Raw genomic sequence first — 27282 nt, 5'->3', positions numbered from 1 at the left:
ACCGTGCGCACACGGGCCTGAGATCAAATCGGGCAATAAAAGGTTATTTGCAGTAGGTCGATAAGCTGTATAACAAATTGTCAAGTTTTAGAAATGCTTTTAACTTCCGTTGTGTTCTCTATAGTTTGTAGAAAACGTATTTACAGAGGAAACAGATGTCAGCTCGGTGGCCTACGTGCCGTCCGTGCCGTGCACATTTAAGCTGTCAGCTTGTTTTCTACTAACTAAAAACAGGTTTTAGTGTACGCGCACTTTTTACTCGGTTATATATTTAGACCCACTCGTTTAGTAAAGTGAACACCGACCTGTCTCCTGACTGAAATGATTACAAGCTATTGCGTGATGTTAACCCAGGAGAGAGGGGAGGAGTTGTAGGTGACATTTGTTGGCCTGCCCCCCGTGCGTCTGACGTCATTGACGTGAAACGGGACTGTTTGTTCTGGATTTGGGGCGAGGAAGGTCTGTGAACGCTGACAACCGACTGAAGAAGGTAAAAATATCATTTTTCGCCTTCGTGTGGCTTACGTTCGTACATCAAACGAAAGCTTACGACCCCGGGGATCAGATAAAACGCTTACAGCGGGCATCGGTGGCATATTTCCCGCGCGCTCAGTGAGCGCTTCGGGAAGCGGAGCATGAGCTGTCTTCGCAAGGCCTTGCACCGGTTCGGGCACGCGATACAGCTCATTTTTTTAGCTTTTAGGCGCGAGCGACTTGGTGTTGTTGTACATATTCTGCGTTGTGTCTTTCTCCTTTTAACGCTCGCGTAAAGGTCGTTTTTGTAGCAGCGGGCGCTGTCTGTTGTCAGTGTGCACGTTAGCTACATGTCGCTAACATGCTAGCGAGCTAGCTGCTAGGCTGTTTGTTTGTAGCCCCGTAGGCCGTATTCGTGACACAAGTTACGTTCTCTTGGTAGCGTAGTAAAGGCGCTATGGCGCAGAAGCTCATGTGAAATGTGACGTACGTCATTTCGAGAATATCAATCCCGTCAAAGTTGTATTCTGAAACGCAGTTTACGTGCGCAGCTGTCACTTGAGCATAGTGGAAATGGCGATGCGCCGACATGGAAGGTTAGCAAAGGAAAAGCTGAGGAGTAAAGTTGTTTTGCAACAAATTGGGTCGTTTTTATGATCCGGTTACTGGTAGATACTAAGTAGTAGCAGTATGTGATACATTTCGCAGTATCGTTACGTCTAGTGGCTTTATCGATAGAATATTTGATTTGTTGTTGATCAGATTACCTGCGACACTGCTGCGTTCTTAACGTGCTGTGTATGTTGTGTGTAGTTCTATGCAGTTACGTAGTTTGGAGAATGACTTGGTCTTTCGTGTATTTTCCCGCAATATTTATTTATTTTGTCTCAAGCACTCGCTGCAGTGCTAACTGCTGCCCAGTTAGAATTATTATGCATATATTACACGTCTATATTCATTGATAAGGTAGTTATCAACATGCAATCCACTTAACTGGTAAATGTAGGGAACAATTATTCACTTATTTAATGTTTGTTTGTTTTTGTTTTTTTTAAACTAATGACGGATCTGTAGCTGGAATATGGATCTGTAACGGGTAACAGGCATAGAAAGAGATGTAAATAAAGCTTTTGGTCTTTAGTAGAAGAAACTGTCAGGGTGATAACAAACTAAATGTTAGCTGTTGTCTCTGATTCATTCATTTTGTCTTACTCAGAAATTCCTTTGACCTTTGATCTCAGCGGGTACCAAAGGTCATCTGAAGCATGCCAAGGTTGTAGGTCAGGCAGAGTTCAGTTTTAATGCAAAAGAGTACCATATTAGCTCTTGTCACCTAATTTGTTCTAAGTTTGCTGTACATAAACAGTAGCACAAAAGACCTATGAAAACATGCATATATAGGACGCCCCCTCCCCGAAATCCTGAGTTATTGTTGCAAACTGCTCCATGTACTAGATGTTGACTGGGATAAAGAAGAGTAATGTGCCTGTATCATCCAGATGAGGGCTTTCAATTCTGTGTTTTGTGATGTGGAAGTGTTGTTTTCTATTGTGACAGTTTCAATTTTGAAAAAGGGCAGTTTGCACGAACAAAATCTAACAAACTACATAAATTGACTCTAATTCAATTTGTTATCTCGGTCTCTCACAGGTGTGACACTCGACTCTCTGTGTGTTCTGGTTTTTATGCTGCCGCAGCGTGTCACTAACAAACATCCCACATCACCCTGGGAAGTTGCCACCTCCCCAACTGAGATATGATCACACAACTGCTTTAGACCACAGCTGCACAGCTACAAACATGTAAGTCCACCAAAAATAATTGGCCTTTGAGTTGAGAGAGTTTAATGATGAAATTTTTCCCCAAGATAATTACCAGTTTGTTTGTTTGTTTGTTTTTCATCTGTGATTAGAAAGTAAATACACTTACATTGTGTTTTCAGCTTTTAAAAAGTCGCCATTATCATAAAACATTTCCATCAATCAGACTACCAAGGCATTCTTAAACCTGAACCCCAGTTTTATCTTGCCTTGTGTATAGTTATTATTAATATTACAAAATTTCTGATATTACTAACAAAACCTGAGTCTTAGATAAGGTATGCATTTGAAGTTCTGCCTCATCCTGTTGAGCTGTTCAGTCAATTCCTTCTGTAAATATTAGTGCATTTTTGTTGTTTTGCCTAAATTACAAATGCATGATTGATTTAAAAAAAAAAAAATACTCCAAGCTATGGATTTGTTTTGTAGTCTTTGTGCTTTTAGGACAAGTAAATGCTCTGCATTGTTTGTGGATATTTTATAGCTGGTGAAGCATGTAATGTGTTTACACTTTCTGCTTCCATTTGATGGATCAGAAACTTTGCAGGTTAACAGTCATAACGGTATTTGATCTTAAGCAATGATTCAATATTTATTCCCAGATGCTTTAAACTAAGAGTTTGATGTTGATGTGGAATGCATGCTTTTTGTTTGTGCACATAAACACACGTTGAGTCCTCAGTGCCTGATCCCAGTTTTCGCGCAGTAGTTTCAAGCACGTGATGACAAAATCAGATACTGAGTTTGAGTCACAGCTTAAAGAGCAGTGAATGTGTCAAAGATGAGATCTTTATTGTTTTCTTGAGCGGGGTGAAAAAGATTGACCCTTTGCCAAGTTGCCTCTCTTTCTCACGCAGAGACCTTTGGCGATGTACTGTAGAAGAAAATGCTCACACTGGGTTGTGGTCGTGAGTAGGGATGGGTATCGTTTAGGTTTTATCCGATACCAGTACCAAACCGGTACTTTTGAAACGGTGCCGGTGCTTAACAGTGCTCGAACCGGTGCTTAAAGAATGGAGAACACACACTTTGTCCAAAAACCTCTCATGTTCAGCTGGGGTTTTTTTGTAAAAAGATAACAATGTTAGCCTTTTCTGCAGCTATAGAGCATATATGGTATCACTCTTGGCTAGAAGCAGTGCTTAATCAATGGAAAAAACACCAATTTTGTCCAAAAACCTCTCGTGTTTAGCTGTTTCCCACTTTTTCTTTGGTCATTTTAGCCTTTTTGGCCAGGGTGAAGGGAGTATCTGCCATCAAACAAGAAAACAGCCGCATGTAACTACAACGGTGTTTGCTAGTTCACCTTACATACATTAATGTAATAACGTGGTTAGCCTAATCAATGTAAATTACACACGAACAACATTAAGCTACTGACCCAGAGAAGAACGGCTGCTGCTGCCATCATCATCCGTCATCATTTCTGCTACACTGGCAGGGCTAGGGGCCAGGACTCTCCTCTTTGGGTTTTTGGGGGATGTTGCTAACTCCGGGTCCGATAACAGGCAGCACACCCGCAGTAGATGTGCACGGTGTGAGGTCTCGCAGCAAGCTATCAAATACGGTGCATTTCTCGGCTTTTAACAAAATGCTATACGTCGCCAGGTGTTTCATCAGATTCGAGGAGTTACCTCCTGCACAGTATCACCTTAAAGCACTTGTTGCAGGCTGCTGAGTTTGCATCTTTTGCTGTGAAGTACAGCCAGACTTTTTATTCTGTAGCTCTGCTCTAAAAGAACATACGTACCTGGGCCCGCCTACTATCCTCTGAAAGCCGGGCCCAGGTACGCCAAACGATTGGCTAGAATCTAGAGTGTATGACATCTCAGGAAAAAAAGCACCGACATGTGCGCTGCTTTTCGGTCTGGTTACTACCGTTTATGTCAGAACCGGTGCCATTACCGGTACCCATCCCTAGTCGTGAGACAGATAATTGAGACAGAACGTGTAAAAAGTGGTCTGATCTAGATAGTGGGGTGATAGGAGTTCAGATTCAACGTGTGGCAGTAATGCTAAATGTGAGATACATTCTGAGAAAGTCATGTCAAAATTCTCATAACGGCTGCAGAGATAATGTTTTCCTCTGTGGTTCTTTCAGAGAGTCACGTGAGGAGTGGAATGGCCTGAAGGGGTTCCCCCCGGTCCCACCTGCCCCTGCCAGGTCCAATCTGCCTAAAGTGTCTGCTCAGTCACTGCAGCCCACCTCTGCGATGGGGGACGGACTGGAGGCAGGCAGCAGCCAGAACCCTACCTCCGCCCCACCGCCTATCCCCTTCAACCCTCCACCCCCCGAAACATGGAACCCCTCCAGACCCAAACGACAGACCAACCAGCTGCAGGTAGTAGGACGTTGATTTGTGAACCATGTCTGCTAGTGAAATGTCAGTTTCACTTATTTAATGTGTGTATAATTATTTTTTTTGTTTTTGCTCTTTTTCAGTACTTGCAAAAAGTGGTATTGAAGACATTATGGAAACACAATTTTGCCTGGCCCTTCCAGGCTCCTGTAGATGCCATCAAACTCAATTTGCCTGTGAGTCACGTGTGTGTGTGTGTTTGTTTCAGTGTGTGTGCAATAAGAGTTGAGCACAAAGATAGCTCTGTAACAACTAGTAAATGAATTCCATATGCAAAGTTTCACACAGTAGGACCCGGTGATGGTGGCACCCTGCAGTAAAACACGTCGCTGCCTTTTCTGCTTTTCAGAAAGTGTGTTTTTCTTTTCTGCATTTCCTCATTTGACACTTTGCGACACGTCACATTGACTATTTCAGTTAAGTAGGGAAAAAAACTCTCCTGCAGTCTTCTGTGGTCTTCTAGTTATGGTTACCAAGGAGACACACAAGGTAGTACCTTTAGTCTTGGCACTGACTTTTTGCTGCAGGTGTTGGTTTTTCAGAGGGAGGATGTTAAGGATGCATCTAGGGCTGTGACTGCTGTTTTTGCTGTTGTTAAATTATGTGCTGTGATAGAGCTGGGCGATATATCGAGTTTTTAAAACATATCGATATATTTTTATACGAGATATAAGATGTGACAATATCCTTTATATCGATATAGTCTATGTTACGTTATAATTATAGTTGTGGAGCCGCAAGTTTGCCTCTCTTTCGTCCACTTTTGTCTCTACGCAACGTTACTCCGCCTCGCCTTCACTGAAGACAACTCCCCCTCCTCCCCCATCGCTTCACGTGCAGGCAGCGACAAGACGGACACGGCAAATCTCCGTTAACGAGTTACTGCGCATCGCCCCATGCGTGGGGCTGGACGGCGTCAACGTGCTAACGAGCTAACCGCGCTAACGAGCTAACAGCGCTAACAGCGCTAACCCTAAAATCCTTTCATTCTCTCAAAAGTTGATAGCGCGCCTTATGTATGAATTCTGGTTGTGCTTGATGGCCGCGAACCGATTTTATGTGGTACACGGCGCTCAGCAATCTGTCAAAATGTTTGAGTACGACTTTGGTCAGCTACGGAGCTGCACCGCTTGATAGGTTGTCGGCGCATTACGGCTACCGAGGAGCTTCGCGGAGTGATACGTACTGTGCATCAACGTAATATTACCGTATTGTGTGTGTATAAGGACCATAAATGGCACCTGTAAGAGACGTGGTTATGAAGCGGATTTCAAACTCCAGGCTGTCAGTCACACAGCAAAACTTGGGAACAGAGCAGCTGTGAAATCTGTCTTTGTTATTACGCTCAGCGTCTTTTAGTTTATATTTTGACTGCACAATTGTGAGCTCTTTGTTTAGCACAAAAACAACCTTGTTTTCTTTTATTTATGGAGCATGATTATTTAATGAATGCTCATAATTTAATTTTGAGTAATTTTTCATGTACATCTGTGCTGTATGTTAATAAAAGTGCCTGTGTGACATCTGGGACACAGCTTTGACTAAGACCTCTCTTTTTGTTCTTACTTTATGGCTTAAAAAAAAATATCGAGATATATATCTTATATCGCCATCCAGCTAAAAAATATCGAGATATGAATTTTGGGTCATATCGCCCAGCCCTATGCTGTGATTGGAGGGTGATCTACTAACAGTGCAGTGATTTAGATACAAAGAAGCAGCCAGTTTATTTCAATAGCAACCAAAATTCTGTCAAGAAAAGCACAAATTAGAGGCTCAAGAAGCAGCAGACACCATGAAGGACTGAGTAATGTACTAATGAGAAGCGTATTACAGGGTAAGCACAGATCTGTTCAGCAGTTCAGATCAATGACAGGCAGCCGAAGGAGGATCGTTCTGTTTTTGGGTAGCTGATAGAAACTGTCAGGACTGTGTGACATTGTGACTGAGACTCAGGTGGAGTGCAGGATTGATCCAGAGGAGAGCTGGATCAAGCCTCCATCTCATTATGAACTATTTCACAATATAAATGTGAAATCTGTGAGTAACAGCTGACCCGTGCCATGTGCAGAAGACTACAAAACTTTATTTACCTCCAAATCTTGAGCCTCTGATTTCTTAATTAAGACACTGTTACTGTGCCACATAACTAAAAGCACACATCAGTCTGGGTTATTTTGTTTTGTTGTGATACTTCACAGTAAGTGCAGTTAGACACAGTATGTTTAAAAACACATTCACTGTTTCATAAGTAGTTGTATATTGATAGATATTAGTTTGTAACAGATCCAAGCAGAGAGAAGTTCAGTTGTCCTCAGTAACAGTGGTATTACTGAGAAGCAGGTTTATGTAGGGCTCCGCTCTGACCTGCGTTCCTTTTTTTTCTTAAAAATTGAGACTTTTGTAATGAAGTGATATTTTTCATCTGTTGTTGTTGTTTTTGTTGTTGTTTATAATAATAATAATAATGTATACTTTATTGATCTCTGCATTTACCCATTCACTCAGTGAAGCTCAGTGAGGTTTACATGACCTGCAACAGGATAATTCAGATTATTGTAACAATTTTTTAGTCCATCTTCTGAATGTTGTAGTTTTAATATGGCAGTAAGTTCATATTAGTTTTCCTGAAAACCTTTCCCTGAACTCAAGATATTTTCCATTGAAATCAAGGAAAATTGGTTTGGAGAAAAAAAAAAAAGATGGGAGGTAATTTTTGGAGGAATATTCAAAGAAAATAAATGGATGTCTTCTATGTATGAAAACAGAAGTGCTTTAAACCTAGAGTTTCTTTAATGTCCATTAAAATGAATGCAAAAAAGATTCCAAAGTCTCTAAAAATGTATTTGGAAAATGGTGCTCGGCTCCCTTAATCTTTGACCTCTGATAATTTTGTGGGCTATTTCACTAGTTTCACATTCATTCAGTAAATAGTCATTATGAGAGTCGGAAAGGAGGATTATCCAAATTCAAAACACAAAGATGGTGACAAGGAAAATGCTGAGCGCCGGGCTTGAGAATGGAATTTCACTAGCCTTTTGTCTATTCAGTAACCCATAAACTGAGTTCAGTCTATAATCCTGAGCAGCTTTCCTGAGTTACTTTACATGGTAAATATAATTCTTTAGGATCCTATTAGCATAGTATTTAAACTTGTGCAGGGAATAGCCAGTTTTCATATGAATGTCATTCCCTTGAGGAACTGGATGAGCTTTTAATTCTAATGTTTTCTTTCAACTCTCTTAATTATTCTTCTGTCTAGCTAAAATACTAATACTCGTTTCCCTGCTCTTCTTTAAGGACTATTATAAGATCATAAAGAATCCTATGGACATGGGCACGATTAAAAAACGCCTGGAGAACAACTACTACTGGAATGCCCAGGAGTGTATCCAAGACTTTAACACCATGTTCACAAACTGCTACATCTACAACAAGGTCAGCCACATTAGATTTTCCGCACACATGCGACTGCCCTGCTCAGCGACATTAAGAGACATGGATTGTGGCTAATGTGCTCTGTGGTTTTCATCTGTTTGTGTGTTTAGCCCGGGGATGATATTGTCCTAATGGCAGAAGCCTTGGAAAAGCTCTTTCTCCAAAAGATTACAGAGATGCCGCAGGAGGAGACTGAGATTGCTGTGGTTACAAAGGGACGCAGAGGAGGCAGGCAGGACACGGGTATTATTTTAGCATCGTTCATTTGTTTTTCTGTGAAGCAGAAGAATTCTTCTTGCTGCTTTCCCTCAGTAGAATTGGTACTCCAACTTGATGCCAGAGGATGTGATTCTACTTCCTGGTGTACACTTAAGACTTCATGGAAGAGTTTCCATGCGTCACCAGCAGTGATATGCAAATGCTGCTAATCTAGCCAGCTCAGCTGGTATGTTTGGTTTCATTGTTGTCTGCTCTCCGCCACCCACTAAATCAGCCACACCTCATATGGAACTTTTATTGGGAAATCAGGTTTTGGTTATGTCATGCCTGTTGGTGATCTGCTTTACAACCTGTTGACCTAATGTTTAGCTATGCTAAAGTTTTGTCTTTGTGCTGCTCTCGTGTTCTTCCTTCTAGGTCTGATTTCAAAATCAGATTCAGGACATGACTCATCATCCCCCTCTACCACCCCGCATACACGAGGCTTTTCGTCCCCTTCAACCACTCCACATACCCGTGCTGCACCCGCCCCCCAAGGTTCTCCTGCCTTACCCCTGAGGTTGGACCAGGTGCTGGTCCAGCCTCTGGTCCAGCCTCTGGTCCAGCCTCCGGTCCAACCTCTGGTCCAGCCTCCGGTCCAGCCTCTGGTCCAGCCTCTGGTCCAGCCCCTGGCTCAGCCCTTGGCCCAGCCTCTGGCCCAGCCTCTGGTCCAGACTCTGGCCCAGAGTCTAGCCCAACCTCACCTTCCCCGTGTGCCTCCAACAACCACAAACCATGCGCCCCATCTGGGGCCTCCATTCTCCCTCACCACTTCAGACGTCCTGGCCCAGGGAATGACTTCAGTTCCACCTCCGACTGTGACTCACCCAGGCCTCCATCCTACTGCCCCCATACTGCAAAGTTCGCCTGCTCTCATCAAGGTAAGACGACATCTATTGTTACAAAGACACTTGCTGATGTGTTTTTGTTTTGTTTTTCCAGACTGTGACCTCTAAACTCTTCTGTTCCAACAGCAGAAGAAGAGCCAGAAGAGGAAAGCTGATACCACGACACCCACCGCCAACGATCAGCTCAGTGAATCGTCTCCCATTTCTGCCGAGACCCGGCCGCGCAGAGACAGCAGCCGCCCATCAAAGCAGCCCAAAAGAGAAGCATCACAGCCAGACTCTCAGCATCAACTTGGAGGAGTCTTGGAGATGGGAGGGTCAGGAACACCGAAGCGCCAGGAGCAGTTACGTTGGTGTGCACGCCTCGTCAGAGAGATGCTGTCTAAGAAACACGTGGCATATGCCTGGCCTTTTTACAAACCTGTTGATGCAAAAGCTCTCGGTCTCCACGACTACCATGAAATCATCAAGCACCCCATGGATCTCAGCACCATCAAGGTGATTTTATTACAACATGTACAAACCTGTTTTTATAGTTAGGAAGGTTTCAGCCTGAGTCTGCCTGTGATAAAATTTGCTCTTGATACCAAAGCTTTTTGACATTTTGCTGGATTTCTTTGTTTAGTTTGCTTTTATTTAATCTTTTTACCACAAACATTTAAACAACTAATGAGCCACACAAACGTCAGACAGTGAATAATAATCAAGAGGATGTAAACTAGGTAATCCCAAATAAATAGCTAAGCTTCAGCTTGATAAGTCAACTTTTAAATTGCCAACGTGCATGTCTCGTGTGTCTTTAAATTTGCAGAATTTTGATCGCTACTGTTTTGTTTTTTTAATCCCCTCCAGAAAAAGCTGGACAACAGACAGTACAGAGATGCTCAAGAATTTGCAGCAGACGTCAGGTTGATGTTCTCGAACTGTTACAAATACAACCCTCCAGACCACGATGTGGTTGCCATGGCGCGCAAATTACAGGTAAACCACACATTTCACACACTGCAAACCGTAACCTACATTATATAACCTATATGTGCAAAAGTCTTTAGACCGCCCTCTAAATTTGAAAAAAAAGCTCTTACCAAAATCTCATAGAAAAGTTTTGAACAATCACATAAAGTTCATAACCTTCTGTGCCCACACAATTTTGATCTTATTGTACAAAGGTTTGATTGTTAGGTGACATGCTTTGCAGTGTGTGGATGTGGACAATTTCCTCGTTATATCATGACATCTTAATGAGTTTTAACATCTTATTGTTTATTCCATGTGTTTGATTTGCATTTTGTAGCTGCTGATCTGAACTCTTGATATGTGTAACAAAGAGGTTTTGGTGTAAGTAAAAGACTTTTAAGTTAAAGCATAAACATTAAGCTGGAAAAAAGAAAGTCAGAGATGACCTATCAGTGAGACAGCAGAGATTTTGGGATTGGCTAAATTCAGGCCTGAAGATCATTGCAGAACCCAAGTGGATGATTGTAGGATTGTTTTCTTTGTAAAGCAGTACACCTTTGCAGCATCTATCAAGCTGGTGTTGATTGATGACTGCTGTAGGTTACAGAGTAGTTTTTCTTATGTAGAAAACTTTTAAGTCAGCACCAAAGTAAAGTGAGAGAAAAAGAGCATGCACTTGGGCTGTGCGATATGACCAAAATCTCATATCCCGATATTAAACATCTACCCAATAACGATATAAATCACAAAAATTTAACATTTTCTGTAAATTCTGTGAATCTCGGGTAGCTGAAGTGTTTCCAGCTGGGCGTCGTGTAGTTGGAGTCGAGTGTTTTAACCGATGCATGAAACTACACATTTTTAGACAGGTTGTAACGGCCGCCGTTTTCTTTGTGAGTATTTATTACACGGCGTGCTGCGGGGAAAAGCCTGCTCTAACGTTTGAGTCTAAGGTTTATTTTTTTGACACCCGGCGGCTCTTTTTTGCTTCTCATCCGTAAACACTCTGCATACTTTTTCACGTGATTCAGTTTATTTTGAAAAGTCTCAACAGGATCTTGAGCTTTATTGTGAAAGGTTTATGTGGAACATAAACAAGCGGACACGCGATGGTTTTACCGTCGTTGTTGCTAACCGCAACGCATAAAAACAGGCGCTTGTCCGTCCGTAGTGTGGTTATATTAAGTATAAGAGAAAGAGAGAACTTTAAGAAATTAATATCGCCACTACAGTGACCATCAAAACGATGAAAAAATATTGCCGTAAACAGTTTATTTTGCGACACCACGAAACAAACGATAGCGTAAAATGAAACGATAGTTTTTATATCGTCAGCCGATATATATCGTTATATCGAACAGCCCTAGCATGCACAGCAGTTAATTAAGCAGCACAAACTCGAGTACAACCTCGATGACTTCCAGCAGTCAGCTCTTCTCTTATTCATAGGCTGCTTACATATTACATGTTGCATCCTCTATTGCAGTTACATATCTGATAAAGCTTGCCTTGTGTTTGAGCTGCTGACCTTCTGCGACAAAGAAATGGAGGAAATTCACATAGAGGGTTAAAAAAAAAAGTCTATGGTGTACAGCATAAAAAGCTAGTGTGATTTAACAGTTTTAGAAGAGCTTCTAAAATAGAGATTTTAACCCGTAAAGGGCCAGTTCACCAAATAGCACAGTATCTGAACGTGTCTGTTGCTCCACTCGAGCTGACAGCTTTTCTTGCTGTCCTTCAATCTTACAGGACGTGTTTGAGATGCGTTTCGCCAAAATGCCCGATGACCCAGAGGAGCCAGTCCCTGTTCCCACCCCGTCATCAGCTCTCCACCCTGCCCCCTCCACTCGACAAGTCCCACCTCCTTCTGCCGCCTCGGAAGATGAGAGCTCGAGCTCCTCAGAATCAGAGTCTTCAGGAGGAGACTCGGAACAAGAAAGGAAACAGCGATTAGCTGAGTTACAGGAACAGGTTAGATGAGGGAAAGTTAAGGGGAGGTTGGCTAATTAGACACAAGAGTTGGGTTGGCCGTGTAGAATGGTCTGAGTAAAACACGGCTGAATGCTGGAGAATCAAATGTGCAGAGGCTTATCATCTCTTTAACACACAAATGTCTGTGTGTGTGTGTGTGTGTTTCAGCTTAAAGCTGTCCATGAGCAGCTGGCAGCGCTCTCCCAGCCACAGGTCAGCAAGCCCAAGAAGAAAGAGAGGGAGAAGAAGGAAAAGAAGAAAGAAAAGCACAAGAAAAAAGTGGGAGCAGAGGAACCTTTGGAGACTCTCCCGCTTGCAATGCTTCAGGCATCTAAGAAAAGCAAAAGTAGTAAAGAACCCATCAGTGCAAAGAAAGACAGGAAAAAGCCCAGGTAGGTTTTCCAGACGTAAAACTCAGGTTATTGTACCTGCACTGCATGGAGCTCATCTAAGAACTTCTCATTTACAGTAAAAAAGAAGGAGTTAAAAATCCCCGGCCTGCTGTGCCCCCTCAGCCTGGGCCGACCCCTCTCGTCCCTTCGGCTTCTCTTGAAGATGTTGACATCGGTGCGTTAATTAAAGAACATATGATTGAGTTTTGTTGATATGCATGCCTGGGACTATTGTAAACCTATTGTAATGCGTCCTCCTCCAGACATGTCTGCTGACAGGTGCAAGCCAATGTCGTATGAGGAGAAGCGCCAGCTGAGCCTCGATATCAATAAGTTGCCCGGAGACAAGCTGGGCCGTGTCGTGCACATAATCCAAACCCGTGAGCCGTCGCTGAAAAACTCCAATCCGGATGAGATTGAGATTGACTTTGAGACACTGAAGCCCTCCACGCTGAGAGAGCTAGAGAAGTATGTCTCAAGCTGCCTCAGGAAGAAGAAAAAACCATCAGGTAGGCTTTTTGCACATTTAGAACCTTTTTTAAAACACTTTCACATAAGGTTCGTAATTCCAAAGATTCTCATGCGAGCTCTTGTTTTTAAGTCTTTGTTCCCCATGCTTTCCAGTTAACGTTATCTGGGTGCAATCTTACTTTCACATATTGATAGTTTCTTTTGGAAGATGTGTCGCTGCTTCTGTTATATTGGATTATGTGAACAATATTCTGTTTAATCTCTGAATGCTGTGGCTCTTTTTTGCAGCAGAGAAGCCTCTGGAAATGCCAAATGTGACAAAGATGAAGACGGGATCCTCATCTTCAGGCAGCAGTGACTCCTCAGATAGTGAAGACTCTGACAGTGGTAATATACACTCGGCAGTCTGCACCAGCAGAGTCCTAGGTTTTGTCTTCAACATGTTATATTTCTTCATTTCATATTGTGCTGTCTGTACAGGGCTGGTTCCCAAGCAACCGAAGAAGACTTCAACTAACAAGGACACCAAGAGACCGCAGCACCAGTTCATTGGTAGTGGAGTGGGCCCAGTCACTTCTCAGCCACAGCAGCCTCAGCTTCAGCCTCAGTCACAGCTTCAGACACAGCTTCAGCTTCAGCCTCAGCTTCAACCTCAGACACAGCCTCAGGTGGTCCAGTCCAAACCACCATATATCCCGGCTCCAGCTATTTCCCTCCCTGTCCCTGTCCCCTCTCTGGATTCCTCCCAGCTATTGGCCTCAGGATTTGACCCTCTGGCCCACTTCATGAATTCTCACCTGACGCAGTCCAACACAGAGCCTAATGCAACCATTACTACTGCCAGTGCTCCTGTTGCCTCTGGCCTCCTCAATACCAACGCGCCCACCAACCAGACGCCTTCTGAGACGCACCCTTTCCTAAACCAACATCCCATCATCCCTTCTCCAGGTACGTCCACCAGAACACTGGTGGACTCTGCTAACAACTCTGTATTCACTTCATCAAGAGCCAAAAAAAGGTGGATTTTTATGCTTTCCCGTATTTTTGGCCATCTATGTACTGATGCATCCTCAAACACAACTCTGGAGTAATGAGTTCAGTGTCTGTCCAAGAACTACATGCGTGCTAAAAGCTTCAGACTGTCAGGCTGTTCAAATAATTTGTTTAAGGCACTTTTTTCTCCCATGCTTTTAGCTCTGATGTTACAGAGAGTGGAGCAAGAGGTTACACCCAACTACTCTTTGTTATCAGTGGGCAGCCAATCAGAGCAAAACTTCCTTAAAGAGAGAGCAAAGGGAATTATATCGGGATGTTTCAGAGGGTGGACTAAATGAGGATCATTTTATACCAGTTATTCTTTAAGTCTCTAAGAATTAAAGCGTATAGCTTGAAGTGTGCATAATAGGCCTCCTTTATTGTGACAGTACATCTTTTAATAGCTGGAGATAATTATATGTTTATCACCAAAAAATGACTGTTCCATTTATTCAGAAGACAGCTGCCGTCTTCTGTTACAACTTAACAGTTAATTGTTAATTGTTCAGACTGCTTGCTTCGTCAGTCAAAATAAAGTAAGTAAAATCACTGCTATAAAAATTTAGATTCTAAACTCCTGGAACTGTCCATAGTGTTTTTCTTCTCTTGTGAATACAATAATTCAAGAATGAGGTGACGTACGATTTTCAAATTGATATCATAGGTACAGTTGCTAAAAATCTTAGACAAGTTCGAACCTCAGTGACCTCGACCTCAAGGTCAAGGAGGTCCACTTTTCTGAAAATCACCATAGATTTTTAAATTTATCTACTATCATCTACTATGAGAATGAGGAGTGGGGGCAGCAGTATTTTTGGTTTTATTGTATTGAGCAACACTATTAACTGTAAATGTTTTCAAGCTGGAGGCTCATGTCAGCTACTCAAAACACACATCAACGCTTGCTAGTCTGGACTTTCTTCTTCTTTCTCTTGGAGTTCTGCTCCTTCAGCAGCAGCTCTGTTTAATGCAGTTTCCTCTTCTCTACCTTCTCCTCCAGTATCGCTTCTTTTAAAACAATAAATGGCTGAATTATTCCAAAGTGACATGCTGCCATTGCGTAGTGTCTAGTAGTTTAAAGTGTTTGAGTAAGCCAAGGAAGGAAGAGCAGATAATTACATTTGCAAGGTTGTTGTGTGTTGTTTTTTTTAAATATGTCTGTAATCTATATGTAGGGAAATGGTGAAATATTTCAGTCTAATGAGAGGTGAAGCTTGAAGAGCTGGAGCTTTCATGATATACACATCCTCCTGTTTCCTGTGTTCTTTACATTCATGCCTTTCCCATTTTTCTCTCCTATGTTTACAGCAATCCATAATGCTCTTCCCCAGCAACCATCAAGACCTAGCAACCGTGCAGCGCCACTTCCACCCAAACCTGCACAGCCTCCTCCATCCTCCCTCCCTTCAATGCCTCCAGCTTCCTCACCTCAGCTTCAGCCCTCGCTTCCTCTCACCCTCCCCCCACAGCCTGTCCCCCGCCCTCGCGTCCCGTCACCGCCATCCCACGGCATCCTGGGCACCCTCTCGGCGCAGCCTCCCCAAGCCCTGCTGGAGGACGACGAGGAGCCAACGCCCACCAGCTCTGAGACCCCACCGCTCAGCCAGGTCCACAGCCTCCTGCAGTCACTTCAGCCCAGAGCCCCCACGCAAACGCTGCACACGCATTCTCCCGTGCAGCTGGGGCCGCCACTGCATGCGCAGGTCATGACAACAGCCGCCCCCGTTCTGACGCAGAGACACGGCTCAGGCCAAGCGTACATGCAGCAGTCGTTCCCGCATACGCACACGTCAACACCGCAGCAGCAGCAGCAGAAGGGCGGGGTGCTGCAGCAGAAGGTACAGCAGCTGCAACAGCACCAACAGCAGCCATCGCCACAAAGCAAAGTGGAGCCTTTCACAACAGGTAAGGTGTCTTAATGCCTCATGGTCACACACATTCAGATAGCTGCTCTGCTGACAGCTGCTTCTTTCCAGTCAATTTCCCTCCACTGCTGTCGACAGACTGAGCAGATCACAAACAGACCTAGACCACAGATCTCACCACAGCCCATTCGCAGTCTTTGTCAGTGAACTGTACCAAGTAAAACTTATCCCAACATATTGTGTCATATCTGCACTTGGCCATAGTGTGGAGCAAAATGTATTTGTCTTGAAATGTGCTGCCTCTTGGCCAGGACTCCCTTGAAAAAGAGGTCTTTGATCTCAACGGGACATTCCTGGTTAAATAAAGGTTAAATAAATAAATAAAAAATCTCTGTCTTTTAAAACATTGCTACATGTTGCAAGGCATCTATCATGTGACCTGTGGTCACAGCTGAAAACATGAGGCTGCTCCTGTTGCATAACAGCACAGTAAAACAATACTTGAAAGTTACAAATCACTGCACGTTGTGTCGACCCTAATGCTTGGTACCGATTAGACATAATCACTGTAGGCACACATTAAATGAGGCATTTAATTAAATGATGGGACACCGATGTTTTTGCAGGTTGCCCCTCTCCGCTGATGATGCACTCTCCTCCGATGCCTGCGTTCCATTCAATGGGACAACAGTCGCCTCCACAGACCAAGAAGCATGTAAGTGATTTAGCATTGACTTTGTACTGTTTGTCTGTCTGGATTGGAAGTTAATGCCTCTCCCCATCTTATGTTTAAATGTATAGTTTGAACGAGTGAGTACAAACAAGTACAATAATCAGTTCAAATGTTAAAAAGAAGCAATTTGACAAAAGTGGTTGTTCATCCTGTGTAGGAGCAGAGGTCAAACATGGGGATCAAAGAAGAGAAGCTTTCCCAGTCACCAGTGCTGCCACCCTCGCCCTTCAGCCCAGGCGTTCGTCAGGATGCACACAAACCAGACAACAAACACAGTGAGTGCAAAAGTGTGTATGTGTCTGTTTTACAATCCAGTCGTATGTGAATAAAAAGAATCATACATTTAGCTGCAGGTAACTTTTTGCATTTTTTTTGTTGTGCTCAAACCTCATTGGTCAGCGGTCCCTCGTTTATCGAGTTACATTCTAAAAATAACCCACGAAAGGTGAAATCGCGAAGTAGCCAGTTTTATTTTTTGCAATTATTATAGATGTGTTAAGGCTGTAAAACCCCTCACTACACACTTTATACACTTTTTTTCAGGCAGGCATGAACATTTTCACACTTTTAAACAATCTCAAAGTTCAAACTTTCGTAGAAAAACAAGTTTAGTATTATAGAATGAAACCAAAGATCAAACCCTGTTTTCAGTTCCAGAACACGGGAATAGAGCAGCTGCAAGAGAATTCAACATTAGTGAGTCAATGGTACGGAGGTAGAGGAAGCAAAAACAATGAGTTGAGTAAAGTTTGACTTATCTGACTGTTTTGTTTTGCTTAATGCACCTTATAATCCAGTGTGCCTTGTGGTCCGAAACATACGGTAACTTCTACCAGAAGTCCTACTTTTTGTGCGATGGTTAGCATCTTCCTCTGCCTTTTGGGTGCTACTGGAGGTACCTGTGATGGTGCAAAACGTTTCGTCAACATTGTTGTGTTTGTTGGGTAGAAAACCTGCAAACATACAGTACAGCACTTGTACTGACACTGCTAGCCATTAGTGGTGCAACGGATCAAAAATCTCACGGTTCGGATCGGATCACGGTTTTAAGTCACGGATCGGATCAATTTTCAGATCAGCGAAAAAAGACAAAAATTTAACATTTACTTATTGAAGTATTTTTTTTCCTGTTAAAAACATTCAACTCAAGACTCATCCCACGCAATTATTAAAAAGAAATTATGGTACAAAATAGGGCAGTACAGTCTTTGTATCTACCAATTCAATTTTATTTATAAAGCGCCAAATCACAATAACAGTCGCCTCAAGGCACTTTATAACGCTCATTATATCGCACTCCGCTGTGATATCATGAGCTTTTGTAGTAGTTAGGGCAACAGAAGACGCCTAGGACAGTTCAGCCACAACCTAAATCTTTTCCCGCTCATACATGCTTGGAACGATCTTGCCACTAAAGTGGACGCGAGCGGGATATCATAGCGTGGCTCAAGCACGTTGATCATAGTTTAAACCCCTTGTTTTGCACAATGGCATACGGCCTCCCGTCTGCAGCTAAACACCCCAATAGCTTTTGTAATAGCTTTAGCCCGCTCGGATTGGGCAGCAAAGGGTTGCTTAAATGCCGCAAACCCCTCTGCTCCTCCATTTGGATCGCTAGCGCTGGCCATAACTATCTCTTGACAGACCCACCATGCGCACCATACACATACTTTTTTTTTTTTTTCTTCTTTTTCGAATCTTCGGATCACGTGCGTACCAAACCGTGGAGTGGGATCGGTTCAGATTACGGATGAACCGTGATCCGTTGCACCACTACTAGCCATCGAAGATTTATGTGAATTTGACATGGTTAACAGCAAAATTACAAACAAAAAATAAATAAATCCGCAAACAGCGAGGCCACGAAAGGTGAACCGCATTATAGCAAGGGACCACTGTATATATCGAATCCAGAAGGCTTTTGTATGCATTCTCCCACAGTTCCCTATAGCCAGCTTATGGAAGCAGCATTGAGTCAAGTGTTGTTTTCATTGCAAAGTATTTTAACAGCTGTTCAGAACTAATGTCTGTCCAAACGAACACACCACAAACTAATCCTGGAGATTCCAAATAAAAAGTTTCCCAGCTAAAGCTCGCAAAGGTTGTTGGATTTTAAAATGGAAATTAGTGTCGACGTGGCTTAAAGGGTGTAGTATATAGAGTTACTCTTTCTTTGTCTCTCACAGGGTTAGATATAAAGCCGATGGATGGCTCTCGTCCCATTTCGCATTTGGCAGACTCGCCTGCACCACCCTGCTCCCAGCAGGACAACAAAATCAAGCAAGAACCCAAAACTCCCATCGCTCCCAAGAAGGCACAGGTGTGTAGAAGCCTGAGATGAGAGAATAATTTCATAAGCCACATTAAACCAGACTGTCCTTCCTGGTTTCTTTTTTCTGTCCTTCATTTTGGCCTTTTTTAAAACTTGACCTGGTTTTTCTGTTTGTTTCTTTTCTTTTTATAGGAGGTCAAGATAAAGAACATGGGTTCTTGGGCCAGCCTGGCTCAAAAGTCCCAGTCCACACCGGCGTTCTCGGTGCGCTCTTCAAGCGACAGCTTTGAAAGATACAAGCAGGTCGCGAGAGAGAAGGAGGAGAGAGAGAGACAGCTGAAAGCACAGGCTGAACAGGCCAGGAGGGAGCAAGAGAAGCTACGGTGAGTGGGAGGTTAGCAGGTAATGTGTGACCAGGGAAACGCGTCAGAAGCTGTAATCCTATTAGAATTTAGCTTGACTTAAACAGTCATAAATATCGCGCTCATCACCACTTTATTGCTTTTGCTCATTTAATGGTTTAGTATCACACAGCTTAGTATCCTGCCAGCTGATGTAAATGTCAGACATTTCCGCCAAACTTACAAGTCAACTGTGAGTAAGTGTGAACTCTCACACTTTGATGTGAAACCTTGAAAGTGGGTTGCTCCGGTTGTGAATCAGCTGCTACGTTTTGGGTTGGTTTTCCCAGAATACTGAAACGACTACAAAGCATGAGCTGCACGAAAGGTACAAGGAGAAAAGTAAAAATCAATAAAAAATATTATTTTATTAACATGGGACAGTGTACATTGCACTGCTTCATCTTGTCTTAAGACATTGCAGGGATTGAACGTGTAGTTAAACTGACAGAAAGTCGAGTTTCACTCACTTAAGATCAAAGTGGGTTGTATGTGACCCTCGATGCAAAACGAGGTTCAGGTTAACTGGACGAAAGAATCTGCTGTTGGTTAGGTTGTATTTGAGTGTGACCTTGATGGGAATCATTTATGGGCATCATGCAGTGCTGACTGCCAGCTGTCTCACTTTTTGTTTGCTTGTTGTCGCAGCCGTGACGACAAGGACACGGCGGAGCCGTTTCGCCGAGTGCCAGATGACGACCGCCGTCGCCCAAATCAGCAGTCGCCGCACGCTCCAGTTCCTCCAGCTTCGACTCCTCCCACTCACTCTCCGCAGGCCCCACCTACACAATCACAAGCCCCCCCACCCACCTCCGCTTCACAGAACACGCTCAACCAGGACAGGGCGACGGCACGGCGTGAGGCACAGGAGAGGCGCAGGAGAGAGGCGGTATGGGAGAGAAAAGGGGGGGGGGGGAATTATTTTATCAATTTCTTTTTAGAATCTATCTTTCATGCTGCTTCTCGTCCTCTGGTTCCTCCGCAGATGGCAGACACCATTGACATCAATTTCCAGAGTGACCTGATGGCAATTTTTGAAGAGAATCTGTTCTGAGAGGAAGGCACGAGAGCAGGACCCCGTAGACTCACAAGAAGCAGATTTGCAGATCGCTTCCAAACACCCGTGCTGTGACGCACACGGTCGCTGCTTACACAAATGCACACATCTGCATACACAGACTCAGTACTAACTGTCCCTTTCTCTCAGCAGTTGAAACAGCTGGTTTGTGTCGTGAATGAGAGATGAGGGGAAGTGAAATTAAAATAACAAGCCCCCCTTTTGTTTGTTTGTTTTTTGTTTTTGTTTGTCCCCCCCTTCCCCCGGCTTGGTGTCTCTGGTTGTAGGTTCTTGATCACCATGGCCAACAGGTCCAAATGGTTGCCCCCCACCCCATATGAGGATATGATGAAAAGGAGGGGACTGAGCATCTATATTTAAAGAGAAAAAAAAAAACAGTAAAAAGCATGTATGAAAAGATGGGGTTAAAACACACAGATGAATGAATAATAATGCTTTTAGTTTTCTCTCTGGATCTTGTCTCTTATTTTATTTTTAAGTTGGATTTTTTTTTTTTTTTTTAACTGGGAGGGTCGGGCCGGGGTGCTCACGTTTGCCAGGTTGAGCGGTCATCTGTTGTTTCTTCTTAAGGCACCGTGGGGATGGGGGAAACCCCCCCGCCATGGCTCTATTCAAACACTTTTTCTAAGACCTTTACATCCTTCAGCTTCTCTCTTTCTCCAGTTACCAACAGAAGAGGTTGAAGAGAGCAGCAAGGAAAGAGCCAGTCACCACATTTAAACAAAAAAATTTCAACGTGTCCTTCGCCTTAGTGCTCCGGCCTGTAAACTAATGATTGCACCCCACAAATTATACATATTATATATATAAATAGAAACAAATACGTATAAATATAGATATATAAATATATATATTCTATACGATGAAAAGTCAACAGGAAAAAGGAAGATGAGAAGGATTTGGATTGCGGGGAGCAAAACTCGTCTCGGTGTTCATCTCTGAGCTCTGGTTTTGATTTTGTAGAAATTACTGTAAAGAAGAAGAAAAACTTTTTTATGATTCTATTGAAAAGATGTGTTCTCTCACACACACCTTTTTTCTCTCTCCTCTGGTTTTGTTTTTCTTAACTCTATGCCAAAACCAATCTATCGAGTGCTGAAACGTCATTCACTTTCTTTCTTCTTTTTTTTTTTTATGTGTACTTCTTTTCACTTTATATGAAAGGTTTTGTTTTTACTGCTATTTAATTTTCCTGTCCTCCCCCCCCCCCCCCTTTTTTTTTTTTTTTTTTTTTTTAAAAAAAAACCATGCAGTAGTTTGCTCTGTACTAGTTTGAAGCGGTTCCACCAATCATCTTATGCGACTACTTTAGTAGCCCCCTCCCATCATGCTCCAGTTGTCCGATGAATCCGCTCTTGACTCATTGATTACTTGTGTTCTTTTATGGATTTGTTATTTTTATTCATCATGTTCATGTTTTTAGTCTCTTTGCCGTCTCATCTTCCACTATCTCGTTCCCAGCTTCTGCAGTCTGTATAATAGGTTCTGATTCTGTTGTTTTTAGCTCTTATTTCTGAGATGTTTTTATCATCCACGGTAACAGTTTTGGGATGTTGTATGCCATTGTGTTTGGAAACTGAGCGCTTTTTTTTTTTTCTTTCCCCTCCCCCCCGACTGTCTGTTGGTTGGCCCACTGATCCATGAGCGTTTCTGACTCTATAATCACGTCTTCTTCTTCTTCTCCTTTTTTTAATGTTCTACTTCCTTTCCGTTTTCATATTTAACTGTTTTTAAGTTTCTTTTCCCTTTGCTATGTTTTTTTTTTTCTTTTACCCAGAACAATGTGTTGGTATGTTGGTGAGTGAGGCATTGAGGTCAATAGATTCATCTTGTTCAGATTATGGAGTACAACATCTTTTTTTTTTTTTGTTTGTTTGTTTGTTTTTTAAAGAAAAGTATTAAAATAATATTTAAAAAATATTTGGGTGTTCATGGTTTTTTGTTTTATTGGTTGAGTCTACAAACAAGTGAACTTTAGTTATCCACTGTCTGCCAAGGGGGGGGGCTGTTCCATCATTTTGCTCACTGAAGAGTCATTGTTACAGTACAGCTCCACTCTGTGCACCTCCTGGATGGTACATGTGCTTTATGTCCTATGCAGACTTCACACTTTGGCCCAGTTACCTCATTCCAAATGTCTGTTTGACCTCTTATCGGGGTGGGGTGGGGGAAAGGTTCCCCTCTGGGCAGGTCGCAAAGCCAACGCAGATAGACTGTTGTGTTCACATCAACCTGTAGCAGTTCTAGCAATTCTAAATTTTTTTATTTTATTTTTTTTTAAATATAGCCTGACTAAAAAGGTCCCAATCAGGTATTGTCTGATGATGATAAACATAACACCTGTTACAAGATTCAGCTGTGATGACTGGCAGCTGTGATGCTTGTGTCAGGGCGGAGCTATGTTCTTTACTATTGCAAAAAGGCAAGGTTTGTCTGGAGCTCAATCAACCTGAATATTCGGTAGAGACTAAGCAGTGCAGACACAACCCATGCTAGCGTCTGCTAAGAGAACACTTGCATTACCATTCAGGAGAGAGGAGGAATGTGAATGATGCTGCATTTCTTTTTTGCTGTTATAAATCCATTTATAATACCAAAATATAAATGCATTTGTATTTCATAATGAAAGACTCCACTTGAGGCTCAAATCAGTGTAGTGATCAACCTGCAGGTGCTTAGTGCAGCGTTAACAGAGTGTTCCCAACAGTGAGACACTGAAAAGAGGGTTTGAAAGAGAACTGTCTGAAACTGAATGTTTATATTAGCCTAATGCTGGCGGTTGTTGAAAATTGCATAGTGACGTTTAAATAATAAACAGACCAGAACCTTAAAGCGGGCACAGTCACACTTATGTACAAACGAAAAGAATGACTGTGGCTAATTTTGCCATCTACTGTCACCTCTTCCTCAGCACTCATGGTTCAGATCACAACCATTGTGTAGAAGTTGGCCTTCAATTTTATTTCAACATTACGTGACTCAACTAAACTGGTGGAGTCTTTCCACATACATGTTAAAACCTGTCAAGTACTCAAAAATGCATTTGTGGAGGTTGCTGTGACGCAAGGTGACAACAACACATTTTGCTATGATCACTTGCACAAATACACAGAAACACAAGTGAAAACCTTAGCAGCCATCCTGTCTCAACTGTTTAAAAATCAAGCAATAATACATTTTTGCAGTTTTAGTTCTGTGAATGTGAAAGCCAGAGAAACTTTATTGCCAAGAAAAAGTATTTACTCACCAATCCAAATCACTGAATTCACATCTTCTAATCGCTTTGACGACCACAGGTGTAAAAAAATCAAGTAAATGTAAAAATCACCTAGGCATGCAGACTGGTTCTGCAAACATCTGGGAAAGAATGGTCGCTCTCAGGAGCTCAGTGAATTCCAGCATGGTACCGTGATAGGATCGCAGCAAGTCCAGTCATGAAATTTCTAAATATTCCACAGTCAACTGTCAGTGGTATTTTAACAATGTGGAAGTGATAGGTTACATAAAGTCAGAGACACATAGTACACAGAGGTTGCCAACATCACTAAAGACTTTCAGTGCGTAGAGAGCTTCATGGAATGGGTTTCTATGGCCGAGCGGAGTTTGGCTCTGCCCCTTAGCACCAGTGAAAGGAACATGCTCCCAACTCATTTCAACCATGTGCAGTGGTACAGTACGCAGTGAAGCAAGACAACGCTCCTCCAAGATCATGGTGCTACATATAAGGGACAATCAACACAGGCCTCCATAAAGTGCAAGTGTGCAAAAAACAAAAACACCAGACACAACAGAACGGTGCAGACACAACAGAATGGTGCAGACACAACAGAACGGTGCAGACACAACAGTGCAATAGAAAAGTGCAACAATGACAGTGGGTTATGCAAAAAGACTGAGCATTGTGCAAAAAGTAACTTCGTGTATGAAGATGTGCATGTGTGTGTATGACATTGTGCAGATAAGTGCTTGAGGTAGTGACGTGTATGAGGGTATGCATGTGTGTCTGTCCAGTCACTGAGTGTTCAGGAGTCTGATGGCTTGGGGAAAGAAACTGTTTCGCAGTCGGGCAGTGAGGGCATGAATGCTCCGGTACCTCTTGCCAGAAGGCAGCAGGGTGAAGAGTGTGTGTGAGAAGTGCACAACGCTGGTGGCTTTGTGGATGCAGCGGGTGCGATAGGTGTCTGTGATGGAGGGAAGACATGCTCCAATGAACTTCTCAGCTGTTCACACTATCCGTTGTAGGGTATTGTGATCCAATACGATGCAGTTACCATGCACAGTGATGCAGCTGCTCAGGATGCTCTCGATAGTCCCTCTGCAGATGGTGGTGAGAATGTTGGGAGATGGGCTTTTCTCAGGTCCCGTGTGAGGTAGAGACGCTTTCTTACTTATGGAGCTGGTGTTGAGGGTCCAGGTGAGGTTCTCTCCCAGAACACCAAGGAATTTGGTGCTCTTGATGACCTCCACAGAGGATCCATGTTGCAACACGACTGCACACCAGTGCACAAAGACATCGATGAGCGAGGTTGGTGTGGAAGAACTTCACTGGCCAGCACAGAGTCCTGACCTTAACCCATAGAACACCTTTGGGATGAATTACAGCAGAGACTGCAAGCCAGGCCTTCTCATCCAGCATCACTGTCTGACCTCACAAATGCACATGGCTGTTCGTAATGTAGACCGCAGATACAAACTGTGCTACTTTTAGTTGTTCTCTTGGAACAAGGGTCACTGCAGCAGGTAGCTGCTCTTCCTGATACAACATCCTTTAGTTCGACCCTTAACCACTACTCTATGGCAGTACGACACAACTGTAAACTGAATACATACAGGGAGATGTAGTTTCAGTGTGTTTAAGGTGTTAAATGAGTCTGAATTAGTTTTTATAGCACAACAACTTGTGATTCACACCTCTTAAAGTTAACAGCTATGTCAGCGACAGAGCCAGCATTCAAACACTTCTGCTCTACAGTTTGAATCAAGCCCTGGCCCTCCAGTACTACACATCTGAAGCCTTTGTGTGGATAAAATAACGTGGACAGTTTTATTTAAACTGTATCCTAAATCTAGTCTCCCATGGCCTTGAGCAGCTGATAAACCTGCTGCTGCAGCAAGGATCTGCTTTGTTTCTTTATCATACTGAGCAGGGAGAAGGCTTTTCCTGTCCTCTGCATATTTGACTTTCAAATCGTTGTGTTGCATAGCTTTTAAATGGTTTGAATTAAATTCAGGGCGGGACAGAAACCAACGCATTTCCAAATACTCCACTTGGAAGAGAGGGCAGTGTGTGTAAATGCAGGAAAACTGACAAGTTTTCCTGCATTTACACAAGTCATACCTGTGACAAGTCATACCTGTGAGAGGATGACAAGAAGTTAGCATAAAAATAAGGGATGCCCAGGACAAACTGCGTGCACCTCCAGATAAGCAGGAGTGAAAGTGGGGATCTTGAAAGGACAGTCTTGGAGTGTTTTTGTGTAAATAAATTAATTAAAGTGGAACGGCAAGAGCTCTTTTCTACTACATGTGGCAACACATTCTAAGAACCTGAGTCAGTCAGGCAAGCTGCATGTTGTCGCAGACAAGTCATGTGATCCACTTATGAACCAGAGGAGCACAGCCCTTTGCATTTTTGTCTCTTCTGCTCATGTGCACATTTTTATGTCTTCTGCAAAAGATGAAACATGTTTACTCAGCATGTTGAGGCACAAGTTTACGTTTACATTTGATTTAGTGCTGTTTTGTGAAACCTTTGCACGATATTCTTAAGGCATCTTGAAAGAAGTGTTTCCCCAAACTTTCCCTTGGCCCAGTAAAACAGGGCCCTTTGTACTGCCAAGCACTTGTAACTGATTATATGTACACTCACCGACTGTGACTCGGGTGGTAGAGCTACCAATCTACCAATTGGAAGGTCGGTGGTTCTGCCTTCGGAACAATTCATTTTTCATGGCACAGATTTAACAATGTGCTGGAAAGATTCCACAGAGGTTTGGTCCATATTGAGACAATACTCAAACACATCTGCTGCAGGCTTCTTAGCTGTACATTCACGATGCTAATCTTTCGTTCCACCACATTCCAAAGGTGCTCGATCAGAAGTTTAGATGATCTGAGCTTTGTGACACCGCGCATTATCCCGCTGTGAGCAGCCATTAAGAAGATGCCTAGTTTGTGGTCATTAAGCAAGGGAAATGGTCAGCATTTAAACGATGCTCAGTTGATACTATTGGGCCCAAAGTGTGCCAAGAAAATATCCCCCACACCATCCATGTTTCATATTTCAGAAACTGAGACTCATCAGACCAGGAAACCTTTTTACAGTCTTCCATGTCCAGTTTTGGTGAATTGTAGCCTTGGGTCAGCATACCTGGATAGAAACCATGGAAACACGGGGAGAACATGTAAACTCTTTACAGAAATACCTTGGCCTTGGTCTGATGGTGAAATTGACCTTCTTCTTGCTGTGAGGCAACCGTGCTAACCACTGCTCCACCGTGCTGCTCTTACCAAAATTTTCTGTCTGAAATCAGCAAGGCATTTTCACCCAGAGAGCCGTCACTCACTGAAAACAGCAAACAGTAGAGAGTGAACTCAACATCAAAGGTTTGAAGGATATGACTAAAGCAGATGATCACAGAATTGTTTCCATTGCAAGGAAAAAGCACTTCACAACATTTAGCAAAGTCAGGAACAAAGCAAAAGACTTAATTTAAACACACGGGGTTGTCCTAAAGTTGAGAGCAAAGTTGAAACTTGAGAACACCAGGTTCAGAGCAGACGTCATATTTAGAACGATGAAGAGTGTTAAGATGTAAAAGAGGAGACGACTATCTAAAGCACACCACATCCTTTCCCAAACACGGTTGAAGATGCGTAATAGCTTGATGGCTGACGGTAGATCTGAGT

The 27282-nt window shown here is 42.9% G+C and overlaps 1 protein-coding gene across 3 annotated transcripts; it reads left to right on the top strand.

Moving 5' to 3' along the window:
- The first annotated feature begins 413 nt into the window (after positions 1–413).
- On the top strand, positions 414–21577 carry LOC308395065 (bromodomain-containing protein 4-like). 3 transcript variants are annotated; one of them, XM_080879724.1, is made up of 22 exons: positions 414–490; positions 2125–2276; positions 4396–4636; positions 4738–4830; positions 7955–8092; positions 8203–8335; positions 8729–9231; positions 9328–9696; positions 10051–10179; positions 11905–12126; positions 12295–12518; positions 12596–12693; positions 12782–13027; positions 13278–13376; positions 13470–13937; positions 15333–15929; positions 16516–16604; positions 16780–16897; positions 18809–18942; positions 19087–19277; positions 19944–20184; positions 20281–21577. In XM_080879724.1, exons 3-22 carry the CDS (start codon positions 4508–4510, stop codon positions 20347–20349), a joined length of 4290 nt encoding a protein of 1429 aa, XP_080735850.1. In that variant the 5' UTR covers positions 414–490; positions 2125–2276; positions 4396–4507; the 3' UTR covers positions 20350–21577. The 3 variants fall into 3 exon arrangements, with proteins under 3 accessions (XP_080735850.1, XP_080735849.1, XP_080735848.1); XM_080879723.1 differs by having other exon boundaries at positions 9325–9696; positions 13281–13376; XM_080879722.1 differs by having other exon boundaries at positions 9325–9696.
- Positions 21578–27282: the final 5705 nt, after the last annotated feature.

The sequence above is a fragment of the Rhamphochromis sp. 'chilingali' genome (assembly GCF_963969265.1).
Source record: "Rhamphochromis sp. 'chilingali' genome assembly, chromosome: 4".
NCBI lineage: Eukaryota > Metazoa > Chordata > Actinopteri > Cichliformes > Cichlidae > Rhamphochromis > Rhamphochromis sp. 'chilingali'.
The sequence above is the reverse complement of the archived record's forward strand: the minus strand, read 5'-3'. Positions and strand labels throughout refer to the sequence as shown.